At 33.4% G+C, this 19,894-nt stretch overlaps 1 protein-coding gene across 1 annotated transcript in view; it reads right to left on the bottom strand.

The window, feature by feature from the left end:
- LOC129942369 (uncharacterized) overlaps positions 1-19,894 on the bottom strand; it is a 52,622-nt gene that overhangs the window by 15,986 nt on the left and 16,742 nt on the right. The window contains exon 2 of the mRNA XM_056051265.1: positions 13,090-13,313. Within this exon, the coding sequence (XP_055907240.1) occupies positions 13,090-13,313 (224 nt within the window). The remainder of the gene's footprint in view (positions 1-13,089; positions 13,314-19,894) is intronic.

Raw genomic sequence — 19,894 nt, 5'->3', positions numbered from 1 at the left:
GCAAAAGGACTTCAATAAAGATGAATCAATTGAGGACGAATATGGAATCCCATATGCATGGAATTTAACTTGAATTTTGCCTCTACTTTTCGACAGAAGGAGGCGGAAAAAAGAAGAATACAAGAGTTCCAAAGGTGTTTTCGCGATGAGCTTGGCCTTTTTTTTATAATAAGCACACACTCAAGGGAATATATTACCCTTATTATGTAGACACAGTGTGAGCACTAGGAAAGCACTTTCAACGTAACTGTATGTGAAAGGCATTTCACATTCGCATAGTACGGCTAAAGAATGAATCTCTGTAATTGACAGTACGACCGTAGATGTGAATACACCAAAGCAAGGGTTTGAAAACACTAATGACGGAAACACTGCAAGAAGATTTTTTGAACAGTCAGATGCAACCGCTCGAATAACTGGAGTCAATGAAGAAGTTATAATGAGGCTCAAAGTAATATTGAAAGTTTGGAATTGCAGTGAAATAGTGAATGCAGATAAATTTGTTGAGTATTCTTAGAAAACGGCAGAGCTTTTAAAACAAAAGTATCCTGAAAAACTACTCACACTTCCTCTACAAAAAATATTGGTTCATAGTCAAAATATCATTGAATATCAATCACTACCACTTGGAGAACTGTTAGAAGTATCCCAGGAATGCAAAAGTAAAGACTACTAGAAATATCGATATCAGAATACGTGCAAAGAGTTTCAAGGATTCGGCTCTTCGGATCCACTTATTTCTACCTTAAAGCATGTGAGAAGCCAAACAAATCTGAAAGAACAATACTCTCCAGAAATGATGAGTTTATAACACATTTCCCCGGACTTAGATGATAGTTTTCAAGAAGTTTAGTGTTTATACATATATTAATTTGTTTTGTCTTTACTTATTTTTCCACTGATTGACTGTTGATTAGATTGTTTTTTATTTTGATAACGTTGATTTAAATTTTGTTTTATAAAGTTTAAAAACAAAAACAAAAAGCATGGCTTTACTGCAAAACATAATATAGCTAAATAATATATTTAAAAACACCTTAATTAATTTAGTCACACCTCGGGTAATTTTACATTTATTGGAGGTCAAGGATAATCGTTGGTTGATTATGCAATCCTAGGTGAAGACTGGGAGTCACTGGTGACGGATCTAGAAGTTAAAGAATTTCCGTATTCGGATCACCCCATTGTTGTTACATTTCAACGGCGGCGCTTGCAACCGAATGATGATAAAATTACTAGCCCGCAAACACTGCCCTAGGAAGATTTCTTTTGCATGGTTTTCGGAGTTCCTCCCAAAGCTCATTTAGGATTAACTACTTAGAGGCCAATAGAAAATTTAAAGAGCTATGCAAAGCCAAAAAGTTGAAATATGAAGAAAAACAAGCATGCAGATTGCTGTCTTGTAAAAACGCTATGGACTTTTAGAAACTGTCTTGGGAATTAAATGGGAAACAACCAGTAATACACAAAAAACTGTGTGCAAATTCACTTTTCCTTCACTTCAAAGATCTACTAAATCCCGAAACAACATTAGCAAACTGGCATTAGGCAGTTCCTTGATTTGAGAACGAAATCTTAGACCCAGAATTTACGCTGGAAGAAACTACTTCAGTGATGCAAATAGTGTGAACGCGATTTCAACAATGGTTAGCCTCCGTAGCGAACTTATAAGCCTGAATTTCATACCACGTAGACCCGAATTACCGTTGGAGTGCAGTATGTGCAATCTTAGAGAAAGAGAGGACGTTATTAATTTCGTTGGAAAATGCCCTACTTTAAAGGAAACAAGAAGGAGCTTTTTTAGAAGTGACTTCTTATCGGATGAACAAATTGTTGCCTTGCTGAATGAGATGAATGTCTGCAATTTGTACAAATATTGCGAAATCGCGTAAAGTTATAGATCTAGAATTATGAACGAAGATTTCTGATTTATCAAACAATAATCCACTTTAATTAATTCAAACTTCAAAACTTAAAATTAACTTCTTTTTTAAATCCACTTAAAGCTTAATTATCGTTTTTTTATGTTAACTGTTTTTTTTGAAAGTCACAAATTTTATAGCCTTGAAAATTTCCTTCAAAATAAAAAAATTAAGCAATATCTTTATTCTTTTAGGACATATGATTTTTGCAACCTAAAAAGTCAAAACGGGCTACTGTGCGCTGGTCAAAATAGTGTTGCCAGCTGAAAGTTCCTTACTTATAAAAGTAAACGCTTGAATTCCGATATTAAATTATTAACTTCCCAAAGGAAAATATTGTAATGGGTCCGATTGAAAATTTTGACATTTCTCGACGTTTCAAGGTCCCTAGAGTCGAAATAAAAGATTTTTAGAAAATTGTCTGTGCATGCGTGTGTACGTACGTTCGTACGTCCGTACGTTTGCTACGTTTTTTTCGTCGTCCATAGCTCAAGAACCAGAAGAGATATCGATTTCAAATAAATTTTGTTAAACAGATAATAAGACAGAAAGATGCAGAAGGGGCTCTCAACAAAAAATTGCGTGGGTGGTTTTTTTTACCATACCAGTTTGAAAAAAAGGTGAACATTTTGGTTAACCCTAAATATCTTACGAACCAAAAACGCTAGAGACTTGAATTAAATTTTATATAATAAATTGTATTGTGATACCAAACAGGTATATTTTTTGAAAAAAAATCAATATAACGGTTTTTTTTATAAATCAGAAAAACTGAAAAAAAAACTTGTCACCTCCAAAATTTCACGACTAAAATATGATTTCATCTCCAAAACAAATTTGTGCAACGAAGAGTAATGTTTTTGACATCTGATAAAATTTTGAGAAAAATCGAATTGATATTTTTTTTTTAGTATAAAAAATAAAAATCTAAAAAAAAACATTTCTCAAAGTTGGTAAAAATTGAATATCAAATATCTTTTCAAAAACTTGAAATTTAGGCTTTAAACTTATTTTACCTTATAAGAAATGTTGTTTTCAACATTCTGAAGAACGTTGAGAAAAATCGAATTGACAGTTTTTTTTACAAAAAATAAAAACCTAAAAAAAAGTAATAAAAGTTCGTAAAAATTGATTTAGGACTCAAATATCCTTTCAAAACTTTGAGATTTTGGTTTTAATTTCCTTTTATCTTTTGAAAAATATTGTTGTCAACATTCAGTAAAATTATGAAAAAAATCGAATTGACAGTTTTTTTTTTTAAATGAAGAACCGAAAAAAAATTAACAAAAGTTGGTAAAAATTGATTTTCGACTCAAATATCTTTTTAAAAATTTGAAATACTAGCTTCTTAATAATTTTTACTTATAAGACATATTGTTTTCAACATTAGGACAAATTTTGAGAAAAATAGAATTGACAGTTTTTTTTTACAAAAAAAATAAAAACCTACAAAAATGCATAAAAGTTGGTAAAAATTTACTTTCGACTCAAATAGCTTTTCAAAAATTAACAATATTGGCTTCAAACTTATTTTATTTCACAGAAAATATTGTTTTCGATATTCAGTAATTTTTATATAAAAAAGTCCGTTTTTTCATAAAAAAATAAATCTAAAAAAATAGTACGCAAAATTTGGTAAAAACTGATACGAGTACATATAGACAAACTTTTAAGCAAGACAAATCGACAGACTGGATGGGAAGTTATCAGTGTGGGTTGAATCCCAGCCTCTTTTTTGCCTAAGATTCAAGCAGTTAATTTCGTTAGGATATAACAGGTCCTTTTTAAACTGAAGTTATGCTTGTACTATTCGAAGCGTACTCATTCAGAATACATATTTTTGAGAAACACACCCTGAAGTCATCGTGCGTCCATTGTTTTCAGTTAATAACTATAACAACAAAAACAAGCTACTCACCTCATTTTATATAAAATGAAATCAAGTTAATCCCCGTTTTCACTTGACATACATAAATACCATATATGTATATTTTATACTTATGATGTGTTTAATAGGAAGGCTAAGTGGAACCAAGCTTAACAGGTCGTTTCGCATGAAAAAAAAAAAATAAAACACAAATTAAGGTTAAGACCGAATTTCCACAAAATCTTCACTTTCTCCTTCACATTTATTTTTCTTCTATCAAAAAAACCAAAGTTTTCAAAAAAAAATGTAAAGTATAGAATCAAGAAACAACGTCCTTTCAAACCAATAGCAAAATACATAACAAAAAAATATAAGCCTTCTCAAGTTGCATATGTCTCCACATGTCAAATCCTTCGAAATCCTTTCCTATCCCAAATGCTTCCATCATTTCTACAAATACATACACACTTCTTCAAATATAACCTCCCAAGTTCCAACCATATCCATGAACAAAAAATAATCAGTCCTAACTACGTCTCTATTAGATGTCATCTACGCGCGGTTTAAGCATCTAACTTCTATCATTTTTGTCTTATATACCGTTGTTATTGTTGCTTGTTGTTGTTTTTGCTGTGTGAGTTTATCCTTGAGAGAGTTCTGCTTCTGGGACGACCAAGGACTTAAATAAGGAACAAAAAAAGAAAAGGACGAGAGAGTTAAATTCTCGCTATGTGATATGATGGAATGGTAGCAATTCTACGCCTCAGGAAAGAGGTTGGGGTCGAGGAAAGGGGAAGGTAATGGGGAGGGGGTATAGGAAGGTTGGATGAGGTTGAGAGGATAGTCTGATGGGATTCTTGTGCTTTTCTCCTGTTGGATCTTGAGCTTTGTTTCTGTGCTATGTGGTTTTCTGGAATAGCGAAGGAACGTTCGGGGAAATATTTTCTCTAAGTGTATCTAAAGGCTGTTTTTTTTTGCTATCGTTGTATCTATACTTAATTTTCTTGTTGCATATTTTTTCTATACTCTTGCGAATGCGTTTCTTAGCTGCAAGGCATTTTGCAGAAGAAAAAGAAGCAGAAGAAGAATCAGAAGCAGAACGGAAGTAGTAGAGCAAAGCTCTTGGGAGTAGACAAAAACTTCTTGCTAAGCGCTTGGCATATACGAGCATAATAGGGATTTTCCAGAACGAGCGAAAATTTGTATTTTTATTTTATTTTTTGTTTATGTCCCAAAACAACCCAACCCACCGCCCACCTCCCTTCACCACACCACCATAACCGTGCCTTGGCCCAATGAAGTTTTTCTTCTTCACAGGATGTGAAACAATATGAAGATAATGTTTTTTTTTTCAAGGCTGTTTAGACTTTAGATTAGGGTTTTGGGTGGTTCCTCGCCTTTCCTCTTATTCAAGTTATTCTAAGGACGAAATTTTCAACAATGGGAAAATTTATTTTTTCGACAAAAAACGTTGTCGGGGAAGAATGCGGCGGATATAGTATTTTCGTTTGTTTGAGCCAAATGCAACAGATATTTTTGGATAATGGAGTTTTCATTTATTTTATTTTCCCACTAATACAAACCAAACAATGGGATTAAAATATCCTCATAAGGTAGGATATGAATAGATTCTAGGGCATTTTCATCTATACAAGTTTTGTTAATTGAAATCAGACAAAAACGATGACAAAATGGCTTTGTGGATGGAACTCGACCTATTTCGTTGCGGTCGGAAACTAGCAAAACAATTGAAAGGAAAAACAAAACTATGTATATTAAAAAATATTGTCTGTTAAAGTGGATGACTAAAAGCTAATAGAAGTCGGAACAGTGGAGGTTTGATTGGCGTGTAAATAAAGGATTATGTTATTTTATATATGATGATGATGATGAGACGACATTTTGCTTATAGCTATTTATTTATATGTATGTGTCTGTTTGTAAGATGCTTATGATTACGAATTTGACATTTTGTCAGACACAGATAACGGTATATTTCTTGGAAAGCCATAACACGTTGTTTGGTTTGTTGTTTTGACATATGTACATTTATAGAGATGTCTTTGTCTTCGATTGATTTTTGAAACATTGTCAGGACACAATCTCTCTGCAGGAATGGGGGAGGGGTATGTTTAAATGGGACTTATTTATTACTTTATGGATATTTTGGAAATTCGTCCTCAATGATATTAATGGATTGTCTATAAATAAATTCATAGGTAAATGGATTGAGACAAACAAAAGAAGAAATATACTTAAAAAGGTAAAAGGATAAAGTGACAGCAAAACATTCAAAAATCACGAAACCCAATTTAATGACAAAAGTTCATGTTTTTTTAAGACTGTTAATGATTACACGTCATAAAAAAAAGCTTTTATAGTAATGTTAAAACATTAATAGCGTCAAACTTAACACAATAGGAGACATTTTCTTTTGATACCACACTTAAATATTTTATCAATTTGAAGTCAATACTAAAAGGTGATTTTTTCAGCGGCTTTTATGATTCACATTAATGTATGAAGACAATAACAACCGAAAATAATATGACATTTAGTAAAAATTTCATACTTCGAAAAGTGCGTATACGCCTTAGTGGACTATTGTTAAGATGGCATATTTATGGGTTACTTTAGTCGTTTGCTGTTCTATTTTAAATGATCATTACAAAAATGGGGATAGAGGTGGTTTTCTTTATAACCTTCCCATAGGCAATAATTATAATGGGTCCGATTTGTCAAATTGAAAATTTTGACATTTTTCAACGTTTCAAGGTCCCTGGAGTCGAAATAAAAGGTTTTTAGAAATTAGTTTGTTTTTTTTTCGTCGTCCATAGCTCAAGAACCAGAAGAGATATCGAATTCAAATAAATTTTGTTATACAGATAATAAGAATGTTCAAATGGTAGACATGTGCATTCAGGAGGACACAAGCGTCCACATGTTTTTCTCAAGGCGGACCTCTGTCTATGAACTCCTACTCTCACCTCCCCGCGGTGAACATCGGGTGCCTAGTATCTCCAAACGAGAGAGGGGGGAAGAGGTGCTTCCACTAAGGCACCTTTCCTTATCCAGCACCAACAAGCCTCGGATACGGACGAATTCACAGTTGACAACCCACCCAAACGAAATAAGGACAACGAACTTCGGATCTGTACGTGGAATGTTAGGTCCCTTAACAGACCAAGTGCAGCCGAACAATTAGCGGAAGCCCTAACTAGAACTAGACTCAGGCAAAAAGTCTTGAGTTTCAACAGTGTGAGCGAGCGCATCACGACAATCCGCATCAAGGCTAAATTCGCCAACATAAGCCTAATATGCGCGCATGCGCACCAAAGACATATTCTTCGAGCTCTTGGACAAGACATATGAGCAGTGCCCTGGCTATGACATTAAAATTGTCTTAGGATATTTGAATGCCAAGCTAGGAAGAGAAGACATCTTTGGTGGCATAATCGGGAGATACAGCCTGCAGGACACCACCGCCAACAACGGATTCAGGCTGGTCGATTTCGTTGCTGTGCGAGACGTTCTGGTAGCTAGTACGCAGTTCACGCATCTTAATATCCACAAGGGGACATGGAAATCTCCTGATCAATCAACCGTCAACCAGATTGATCACATTGCGATCGATGCACGACACTTCTCCAGTATACAGTATATCCAAACATTCCGAGGGGCCAACATTAACTTGGACCAATACCTCGTTGTAGCCAAGGTACGGCTACGGATATCCCGATCCAAGCCAAGGAAGTACTGTGAGAAGATTCGACGGTAGACGGCTACAATCGCAAGAGACTGCCATGTCCTTTTCGGAGTCTCTAATTAAGCATTGAAAACCAGTGGCAACATTGCCTTGCAGCCATCAGAGATGCCGCCTCTGAAGTGCTAGGTTTCACACGGCCACCACAGCGAAACCCCTGGTTTGACGACGAATGCCGGCAAGCGCACGCAGCGAAACAAGAGGCATACAAAACGGTTCTGCACAAAAGGACCAGAGCTGCTCGCGAGCACTACGAGCAGAAGAGGAGAGAGGAACACCGGCTTCTTAGATGGAAAAAAGAGAGCATGAGAAGCGCGCGATCGAGGAGATAGAGAGATGTCACAACAGGAATGATTTTCGTAAATTTTACCAAAAGATAAAAAAACCTCCCAAGGGTACCAGCCACGAATCGAAGCCTGTAAAGACGATCAGGGGAACATCGTAGTAGAACCGCAGTCGATGCTGAGAATATGGAAAGATCACTTCTCCAAATTATATAACGGCGATGACGAACCGAATTCCGCTGTAAGGGAGATAGAACCACTCAACCTCAGCGACACAGATCAACAATTCCGCCAACCCGACCTTAACGAAGTGAAGATAGCTATATCTAAACTTAAGTCAAACAAAGCTGTTGGAGCTGACAGCATCGCTGCATAACTATTCAAAGCAGCAGGCGATGATTTGGTAGGGAGCATGCACCAACTCATCTGCAAAATATGGTCGGAAGAAAGCATGCCCGATGAGTGGAATCTCAGCATAGTGTGCCCCATACATAAGTAAAGAGACCGTTTAAACTGCGCCAACTACAGAGGTATCAACCTCCTTAACATTGCATATAAGATCCTCTCTGCCTTATTATGTGAACGTCTGAAGCAATTCGTCAAAAACCTGATTGGTCCTTATCAGTGTGGCTTCAGACCAGGAAAGTCCACTATCGACTATCGAAAAAACCCAGGAACTTCAAATCGATACCCACCATCTCTTTATCGATTTTAAAGCCGAGTATGACAGCATCTATAGGGAAGAGCTGTCAAACTTATCCGTTTGTGCAGAATGTACATACAAAAAAAAACTAAAAAAATTGTTGTCACCTCGAAAATTTTACGAATACAAAGTGATTTTATCTCCAAAACAATTTTGTGGGACGAAAAATAACGTTTTTAACATCTGGTAAGATTTTGAGAAAAATCTAATTGACAGTTTTTTTATAAAAAATAAAAACCTAAAATAACATTACTCAAAGTTAGTAAAAAATAAATTTCGACTCAAATATCTTTTCAAAAATTTAAGATTATGGCTACCAACTTACATATTTTAGCTTATAAGAAATATTGTTTTTAACATTCAGAAAAAATTTGAGAAAAATCGAATCGACAGTTTTTTAATTAACCCAAATATCTTTTCAAAACTATGAGAAATCGGCTTTAAACTACTCTTATCTTTTGAGAAATGTTGTTGTCAACATTCAGTAAAATTTTGTACGAAAAATAAAAACCTAAAAAAACAATACTTAAGCTTGTTGAAAATTAACTTTCGTCTCAAATAGCTTTTCAAAAATTAAAAATACTGTCGTCAAACTTTTTTTTATTTCACAGAAAATATTGTTTTCGATATTCAGTAGTTTTTTTTTTATAAAAATCCACAGTTATCAGTGTTGGTCGCATCCCAGCCTCTTTTAAAATTGTATTTTGTTTATAATATGCACCAAATGAGTTTTAGATGCACAATAGTCTTAAAGTTCTGAACATCAAAATACAGTGAAAAAAAGGTTAAGCATTCTACATTCTTAATGTACGGCTGAAAGAACAAACTCTTTACGTGAGAGTTCACCCAAAATTGAGCTATAAGGTAGATTGTTCTAAAAGTGTGAATATAAAACAGTAAAATTGTGAAATTGTCTATTCCAATACAACCTACAAAATACTTTAATAAATCGAGGTTATTTATTACAAAAACTTAAAACAGAAACTTAGAAAAAAGGGGAATTTCTAGTTTTAAATGACTTTAAACAAAATATTTAAATAGTTAACAACACAATATTTAAATAGGTACAAAATAGAGAAGGATTATGCTCTAAACTAAATTCCACAACAGGCGAATTAATAAACGTAATAGCGAAGGGTTAATGGCTAAAACACAAACACGCTTCAGCTTCGGCTTCAACTACGTCACTTTGGGTCTGCTTCGAGGTTGCTTTGAATGACACTTGCAATATGACATTTCTAAAATGGCACTTCAGTCATTAGCAGCTGTTATTTTTTCTCAAAATAAAAAAAAACATGAGTTTTGAAATCGAGAAAATTAAATTTATCGCAGAAGTAGCTTACACAGCCTAAAATAACTTTTTACTTTTTTACAGCTGTTGAGTTGTCAGACAAAGCAAATGTTCAGCAAAATTGAACTAGAGCTTCCGTTTGGAATCACATTACGTAACATTGCGTTATTTTCTTGCGATTGTCAAATAAAACATGAGGTCGAAGCTCATTGTGATTGCATGCATTGAATTCCTATGGCTGAACTCGTAAACGTCAGGCAAAGCCGAAGCTGAAGTGTGTTTGTGTTTCAGCCATAAGTCTTATTATATGGACTAAGTTCAAAATGTTATGAATAAAACGAAATTACTACTAAGTGACGTTTACCACCGAAGAACGTCAATTAGCGAAGGAATAAGATCCAAATATGTCAAATTTATTCTGAGAAAAAAAACAAGTGAATATTGCTTATTTAATTTTGTGACAATAATATGTGCTAGATTTGTTGAGTTCTTAAACCAGTTCCAGTTTTTAGATAATCAGCCATCGGAACCAACAGAAAATGAAAAAATTATACAAAACTAGGTGTGATCCAGTGCAAGTGGTAAGCGAGGAGAATTTCAGGAAGAAATATAGTTTTTTCTAGGAAAATAAGAGGAAATTTATTGCGGTTGTTGAAGATGACCTAAATAGGGACATAAAAGGTGGACATATTTCCGTCAGTTTGCAAGTAATGGCCATCAAATATGGGGCGTAATGAGGTTCTTTGTCACTGGTGCTCCAGATTTCACTTCGTTTTCATTTAAAAATTTAAATTATCCATTTAAAAAATAAAAACAAATCAGAAAATAATTAAAAAATTATTAATAATTTTGACAGAAACTTATAAACAAGATAATTCCTAGATGTGTTTACAAATTATCACAATGTACTGTCAAAATCCATACGAAAAAACAACCTAGTCTACGGAACTTAGTTTCAATTTCAAGTTACCAAACAGAATTCGTATCTATTGTAGTAGATTTTCTTAAGGGATTTTTGGTAAATGTCACATTGCTATTCCAAGAACATTTTGGTTTTATTCATGGAACATTTTAACCCACAGCTTAACTCTTATTCACTGGTTTAGTAAACTCGCGGAACAAAGGTAGAATAAGCGTTTTTTATTAATTAGGCTGCTAGAAACTTATAAACAAGAGAATTCTTGGATGTGTTCACAAATTATCACTATATGCTGTCAAAACTCATACGAAAAAAACCCTAGCCTGCGGGACTTAGTTTAAATTTCAAGTTACCAAACAGGAATCGTATCTATTGTAGAAGATTTTCTTAAAGGATTTTTGGTAAACGTCACTTCGCTTTTAAACGAATATGTTGGTTTTATTCATGGAACACTTTTACCCACAGCTTAACTCTTATTCCCTGGTTAAGTAAACTCGCGGAACAAAGGTGAAATAAACGTTTTTTTATTAATTTGGCTGCAAGAGATAAGTTTAAGTAAAATACAGGTTTTAAAACTCTTGGGGGCCAGTTGTAGCTATCATTAAAATCTATCCGAAAAAAAATTGAATCAATATTTGAAGGTGTTTCCCTTTAATTACAAATGAAAATTATATACTGATCGGTCGGAAATCACACAGATTTTTTTTGATTAAAAAAAAATTTAATTGCCCATTTATTTTTCTCTAAAAATGTAGGTAGTTTTCTATTTTCCGGCCGGAAATTCATTTTCCTGAACAGCTGATACTTTTATGATCAAAAGTGGAACAAATCGATCTAATGATTTATGTTCCAGTTTCACGAAAATCCAGATTTCTGTCATTAAAAAATGTTCGGTGGATTTCAAACAGCAAATTTTTTTCAATGACAGAATTTTTTTTAAAATAGCTATAAGCAACCTGTCAAAAAAAATCCAATTTTTGTTTTAGGAAAATATTAAAAACTCGCAGTCAATGCCTCAAGTGAGATATTACAAACTTAGGTGACAACCCAATTATTGAAAGCAGCAGGCTACTTCGTAAGGAAAATATATACAAAATATATTATATGGGCATAGTTTGCACGGTCGTCAAGAATAGAGACCTCCCAAACTGCGTGAACTAAGGACGCATGTCTTGAACATAGCCTATAAGATGCAATCTGCCGTATTATGCGCATGTCTTAAGCCATTTGCTAATATTGGACGAACGATGTCTTAGTAAAATGTCACTAAAGACAGCTTTATAACTTTGATTTAGTTGAGGGCTTTTCTACTTTAGCAATCTACTTCTACTTTTAGAAATCGCTGATTCCTTGGACTCCAAAGCCAATTCAGCAATAAAGTCATGTCTTAATCAACTAAAATCATCCTCTAGAAGTCACTCAGTATCACTATTCATGGCTTTCAGGCTTGGACTTTATCAATGTAAGATGAGAATGTCATAGGATAAGAAACTTTCAGGCTTGAACTTTATCAAGATGAGAATGTCCTAGGATACGAAACTTTGTATGCCTTTCTTCTAAAAATTTTGCATCAAACTCGTCTTCGATAGAATTTTTTTCAACGGCTTATTTTTTTTCTAGGTAAAGAACTTTTAATTGGCAACACTATTTTAACTGGCGGCCATTTTGCAGCTTTAAAATGATTTATTCACAATAACTAGTTTTCGTGATTTAATCAATAAGTCAATACTGAATTTTTCGTTGTCAATTGAAAAATCACGATAAGCTTTGGTTTTAGTAAGACGCATTCAGCGCAATATGCCCCACAGATCGTGCCACAGTTCATTTATTGAAGGAAGCATTTGGTAATCGCATAGTTTCACGTTACGATTACTAGCCTAGGAATCATGCAACTTAACTCCGCTTGACTATTTTCTGAAGGACTACGTGAAGTTACTAGACTTTTCCTATAGGCCCAAAACTATTGACGACTTGGAGGACAACTTTTGTCGCGTTATTTCCGATATGTTTACGGCCACAAATATTGGAAAAACTCCAAAATTTGACTTCCATATGCTAGAAATATTATTTAAATTATAATTCCAGAAGATAATCTTTTGAATAAAGTGAATTCCAATTCTTTAAACAATCTTTTAAGATTTGGTTTCTTAACCTTTTCTTTTTTCAATAGACTTATTTTTAAAACTAAGATTTAAGAAAATTGTTTTTTCGCAGCATGAAGCTCTAATAGCTTTTATAACCTTTTATGTCGAAAAGTCTGAGTCTTGCTTTTCAAGTTTCTTAGCAATTTTGTATCTGTAAACGTTTAACAATAAAACATTTTAAATATAATTGACTTACCTTTGGTGTTGCCACAGCATGCGCTCCATCATAAACATACAAATGATCATTGCAATCTAATTGCAACATATCAAACCTCAGCATAAACCGCTGCAATATCGAATGCGTCTGGAACGTAATGATGCAATCTAGATTTCGTTCATTCTGCGACCACAATACCGCACCATCGATCTTTCTATATAATTGCTGCAGAAAATGGTTCTTACACAACGAATGCATGTAATCTGCAATAAAAAAAAAGAAGAAACAAAAATCAGCCTTTTGTAGAAACTTCCTTTTTTTGTTGAACAAAAACTTAGATCTATTGAATTCATAAAACAAAGCCCCGTCTATATTTTCTACTTCTGCCTAGAAAACGTTCCTTTCAAAGTTTCTGGTAATATAAAAGAACAAGACACCGGCATTTATCTTCGGCACTATGTACCTTCACCAGCAGCAGCAAGCAGCAGGAGTAGCAGTAACCAGCTACACCAAGCTACCAATTCAGCCAACCATAATTTCCGTAGTAATTTAAATGATAATTTCGTACTCCCCATTCCGCGCCGCCGAAAAATAACAAGACTAAAAAAAAGATACCACGCGAGACCGAGAATTTCCTGCAACAAATTTAATTGGCAAACATCCTATATACCGGCATTGAAAGGATCTCAATTCCTAAACCCTTCGTTCTTCGTTCCAGTCCTCACCCATCATCGGCATTTGGCAATCACCTGTCCCTACACCTCCTTTTGGCTATCCACCCCTATTTTTCAGCACCTGCTTTTAGAAAAGTGCCCGTCGTTTCCAGGTGTAAATTCTACCTCATGTAACACCTTCGACATATCTTTTTGCGGGAGCACACAGTCCATGGAACTCCATTTTCACTAACCTAACCACTCTGCTCCGACTACTCCATTCTCTTGGTCTCAACTCTCAGTCCAAACTCGAACTCATCGGGGCCCGATTTTAAGCTCTGCAATCATGGGGCGGAACTTTTAATGATGTAATTTTACGTTTGCCACTAATTAAGATAGAAAAGCAATCGTGAGTGAGCGAGTGGGTGCGAGTGAAAGGAGATTGATGACAGTGGCGAAGGTGGTGGCAGTGGCGCTGGCGTCGTCGTCGGTCGATGGTGATGTCGACGTTTTCGAAGTCTATGTCTATGCTGAATTGAACTAAAACTGAGTTGAGCTGAGGCGGTAAAGGTGTTGGACCATCAGCAGACGGTTGGGTGAACAGTTCAAAACCAAAAACTATACGACAGTAATATTATAGGGATTGGTGGGAAGAAATTGCTAAAGCATCAACGGTAATGGCAGATGCAGCATCAAGTTTTAGAGAAGTTCCTTTTCACATCCTTTTAAGAGTTTTAAATGCTGCCTATTCCAACCCTATACCCTTTTGCTACACTTATAGGCAAGATACTCCTTGTCGACTATAGAACTCGACCCGACCCTCGTCTTTACTCACCTCTCACCTCTATCTATTCACTGATATAATTTTAACCAGAATGAAATATAGTTTGTCGTTTTGTGGCCGTTAAAAGATGTGAAAATGGAAATGAAAGAAGTACAAGTATCTATAGTACATAAGTAAAGTTAAGAGAAAGTTCTCTCCTTCTTCTAGGCGCAAAATGAATTGCTATTAGACAAGTACTCCGTTTTATATTGTGATGTGTATCTCGTTCACTTTTGACTAATTGTTTGAGCTAAGTTTGTTGCACGACTATGAATATTTCCTCTACTATATAAAACTGCAGAGTGTAAGCAACCCTTTATTTATACGAACCCATATATATTTATATGAAAATTAAGTTTTCAGGCTTGCCAGATTGGTCTATTTATCGGAAATTGGGATATTTTGTGTATCTTTCAAAATGGTAGACAACAATTTCCGTATGACAGAGTAATCATTGTGGCATGGCGCTTTAAATAGCCCGAATTTATTTTTGGGTTATTTCATTAGTAAAATGAAGATTAAAGAATTTGCTCTTAACCTACAAAATATTTCAGATGAATTTGTTTTTTGGGGCTTTTGTTTTAATCTATGTAACTTTATTTGTTTAATAGTAATGGGCTAAATCTGGGCTACTGTTGGGCTACTTTTTCGGATTCGATTTTAGGATACAAGTATTTAATTAATTCAAGACATGGCAACCCTGGATAAAAGGGGCTTGTAGTTTTATTATATAAACATACATACATACGTGTGCAGATGTATGTATCTGTATGAATAAAAGATACTTTGAACTAAGCAGCTTGGAGTTATATTGTATTTTATTAAAATTATGGTAATTTGTAATTGAAATTTTAATTATCTGTAAAATTAATTCTGAGCCAATTCAGAAAGGTTTTGTTTCGAAGAACCTAGTGCAATCAGAAGGTAAATGAAATGTTAATATTTTCAAAATTTCTCTTTGAATAATAATCAATATGCAGAAAATTCTTATGCCTACATATCTTAAATTATTCTTACTCTCATTTGATCAAGAGGATACAAAATGGTAGGATATGGAATTGGGGTCGGTACTGTAGTCAAAATATTTAATGTCAAAAAACGGTATTATCAAAATCTATATCAACAAAATGTCAAAATTATTTTTGATACAAATTTTATAAAAAGGCTTTAAAATCATTATATTAATGTGTTATGAATTTTTGGTTCTAGATGTAAGCTACCCCTATTATGATTTGTTGTTCTAAATGTAAGCTACTCCTCAATGTTCGAAACGTCAAACATCATCGATTCATGTTCGAATAGTAAAACGTAATCGACGATTGTTTGACGTTTGGGATACATTCTTATTCTTCTTTTAAACAAGACTAGACACGCCAATAAATTGTTAAAGAAATAAAAATTCAATTAAAAAAATTAAAATAAACCTAAACCAAAAGAAATATCGTTTTAATAAATGAAATAAAGTGCGCACTTTTCGATTTTAGTTTTTAAGTCTATTTATATTATTTCAAAAAATTGAAGTTTTAAAACTAAGTACTTTTGTAAATCCGATACAACAATTTCTTATATACCAAACTTTGGTTAAACATTTTAGGCTATGACGAAACTTTTAAGTAAAATTAAATTAAAAAAAAGAATAGACACCGTAGTCATGTCAAACATTCAAAATTTTTGGCGTATTGTCTGTTGTCAAGATTTTTTTTAATTCCGTTGAAACTTTTAAATTACAAATAACGAATTATAACATTAATAATAAACATCAACATTATAACAATTAGTTGGAGTACAACTATTGTCCACTTTAGAAGAAATGGCGCTGTTTTCGCTAGAATGGATACCACATTTATACAGGGTCCGACAAAAAAACCTCCCGTATTTTTAGACGTTTATATCTAAAGATATTTATAAATAAAATGGTATTCCGGGTATAGATAGATAGAAGTCTACGTGCCATTTTTATTAATCATAATAGTGTGGCACGGTGAGCATCGCGCATTTGTCGTAGAGGAATATATCCGTAATGGTGGTTCTGCGATTACTACTGAGCGAGCATTTCGCATTCGATTTCAACTTTTTCGAAGAAAATGGGCAAAAAGTTACACTTAATGCGGATGGCTTCTGTCACATGATTGAGACCTTCCTCCAACCAAACTTAAATCGATTTACTATGAACCACAAAGAAGTCTGGTTGCAACAAGATGGAGCCACAGCACACACTTCACGGCGTTCACTAACCATTTTGAGAGAGATGTTTCCAGTGCATCTTCTTTCGTTACGAGGAGACATTACCTGGTCAACAAGGTCCGCGATTTATCACCTTGTGATTTTTTTCTTTGGGGACATTTAAAGGTCCAAGTCTACACTCATCGCCCAACATCTTTGGAAGCACTTCAATATATTCTATATTCATCATCAACATACCGATCTTAGAATCGATTATTATTGGCTTACTTTTGTTAATATTTAATGAAAAATTGGGCAACTCTGAACTATTGAAAGAAAGTTGTAATAAATTGTTGTAAATAATTGTTTGTAATAATTGTTTGTTTTATTTATTTGACATTGCCTTTTAAAATATGGGAGATCATTTTGCCGGACCCTGTATTTACGAAGTTGCTTGTCTTGTTTTATCATAATATGCCCTGACAGGAATGTGGTTATACATAATAAATGTGTTTCACGCGTTCATGGCAGTCTTCAACATATTGTGACATTTATTGCTGTCAAATTACTGGCACCATTGACATACTAGATATGGACTGTTAATCGACTCATATTCCCATACAAAATAAACCTTAAAAGTGAATGCGCCTATTGACCTTTGCTTCCCCTCTTGTAAGTCTATTGTTTCTAGGCATCATGCTTTTTTCAAAGAAACTAAAGATATCTATTTTTAAAAAGTTTGACAAACTGAACAAAATACAAAAGTCAAGTCCAAAAATACACTCCATATTCTGGCTGAACCTACAGAAGGGCTTGTAGCGTTAATTAATAGTCAGAAAACATCAACGCGAAGTTGGCTCGCCACTTAACGTTCGTAATTCGAAAAAGTCTAACGAGCTCAAGAGAATAAAAAAGTAGGTAAGCATATGGCTCACCTTGCCTTAAGCAAACAGTTTGAAGCACATCATTTTTCTAAGCAAATTTAAAAAATGCCTTCAAGTCTAACTATTAAGGGTATGTCTCCCGCAGAAGCGAACTCAGAACTCATGTAAATGAATTTGAATGTATTAGTGAAAGATCGTTATACTCTCTTCATTATCAAATTCAAAATTTGAATTTCCAATTACTCTATATTTGCCTCTTGATCTTTTTTGTCTCTCAGAGCGAGGGATATATTTCCGCACAAGCAGCCAATCAAAGAAATAAGAAACAGAACAACGTTGCATGATAAACCGGTTTTTTTTTGGTATGTCTAGTTAGGTAAATTTGTTGTTGTCTTTTGCATATGGTTCGAATTTTATAAAGCAAGTGGGTATTTTGCTATCGAAGGAGATGTTTTTTCTTGAATTTCTTTTTTAGTCGACATTTTCTAATTATTGAAAATACCTATTTTATTTTAATATTTTTTTACTTCCCATTGGAAATTATTGTAATGGGTCCGATTTGTTAAATTGAAAATTTTGACATTTCTCGAGGTTTTAAGGTCCCTAGAGTCAAAATAAAAGGTTTTTAGAAACATGGCTGTGCGTGCGTGTGTACGTACGTTCGTACGTCCGTACTTTCGCGACGTTTTTTTCGTCGTCCATAGCTCAAGAACCAGAAGAGATATCGACTTCAAATAAATTTTGTTATACAGATAATAAGGCGGAAAGATGCAGAAAGGGCTCTCAAGAAAATTGCGTGTGTGGTTTCTTTTACCATAGCAGTTTGAAAAAAAGGTGAAATTGTTGGTTAACCCTAAATATCTTACGAACCAAAAACGCTAGAGACTTGAATTAAATTTTATATAATATATTGTAACGTGATATCAACATGTATATTTTTTGAAAAAACTCCATTAAACGGTTTTTTTCATAAATCAAAAAAACTGAAAAAAATGTGTCACCTACCAAATTTTACGACTAAAATATGATTTCATCTCCAAAACAATTTTGTTCAACGAAAAATAATGTTTTTCAAATCTGATAAAATTTTGAGAAAAATCGAATTGACAGTTTTTTTATAAAAAATAAAAACCTAAACAAAAATTAATAAAAGTTGGTAAAAATTGACTTTCGACTCAAATATCTTTTCAAAACTTTGAGATATTGGCTTTAATTTACTTTTATCTTTCAAAAAATATTGTTGTCAACATTTAATAAAATTTTGAGAAAAGTCGAATTGACAGTTTGTTTACAAAAAATTAAAAACCGAAAAAAATTAACAAAAATTGGTAAAAATTGAATATCGATTCAAATATCTTTTCAAAAAGTTGAAATTTAGGCATCAAACTTTTTTTATCTTATAAGAAATATTGTTATCAACAATGTTGAGAAAATTGAATTTACAGTTTTTTTTATACAAAATAAAAATCTAAAAAACTTTACTCAAAGTTGGTAAAAATTGAATATCGATTCAAAACTCTTTTCATTTCATTTTTATATAAAAATCCAACAGTCCGTTTTTTCATAAAAAATAAAATCTACAAAAAATAGTATGCAAATTTGTTCAAAATTGATACGAATACATATAGACAAACTTTTAAGCAAGACAAATTGACAGACGGGATGGGAAGTTAGAAGTGTGGGTCACATCCCAGCATCTTTTTTGAAATAGTTTGACAGGATTGTGCACACTGATAACTTCCCATCACGTCCGTCGATTTGTCTTGCTTAAAAGTTTGTCTATCAATTTTTAGCAAATTTGCGTTTTATTTTTTGTAGATTTTATTTTTATGAAAAAACGGACTGATGGATTTTTATATAAAAATCACTAAATATCGAAAACAATATTTTCTGTGAAATAAAAAAAGTTTTGAAGCCAATATTTTTAATTTTTGAAAAGCTATTTGAGTCGAAAGTGAATGTTTACCAAGTTTTAGTATTGTTTTTTTTTTTTAGTTTTATTTTTTGTAAAAAAAACTGTCAATGAGATTTTCTTCAAATTTCTATCAAATGTTGAAAACAATATTTCATATAAGATAAAATTAGTTTGAATCCAATATTTCAAATTTTTGAAAAGATATTTGAGGTGAAAATCAATTTTTACCAACTTTTGTTAAATTTTTTTTTAGGTTTTTAATTTTTTGTACAAAAACTGTCAATTTGATTTTGTTCAAAATTTGACTGAATGTTCAAAATTTTCAATTTGACAAATCGGACCCATTATAATAACTTCGTATGGGAAGTTAAAAAAATGCAATACCCAGGAGTGATAGTACCCAAAA

The sequence above is a fragment of the Eupeodes corollae genome, chromosome 1, assembly GCF_945859685.1.
Source record: "Eupeodes corollae chromosome 1, idEupCoro1.1, whole genome shotgun sequence".
Taxonomy (NCBI): Eukaryota; Metazoa; Arthropoda; class Insecta; order Diptera; family Syrphidae; genus Eupeodes; species Eupeodes corollae.
This window is presented reverse-complemented; position numbering and strand designations above follow the sequence as displayed.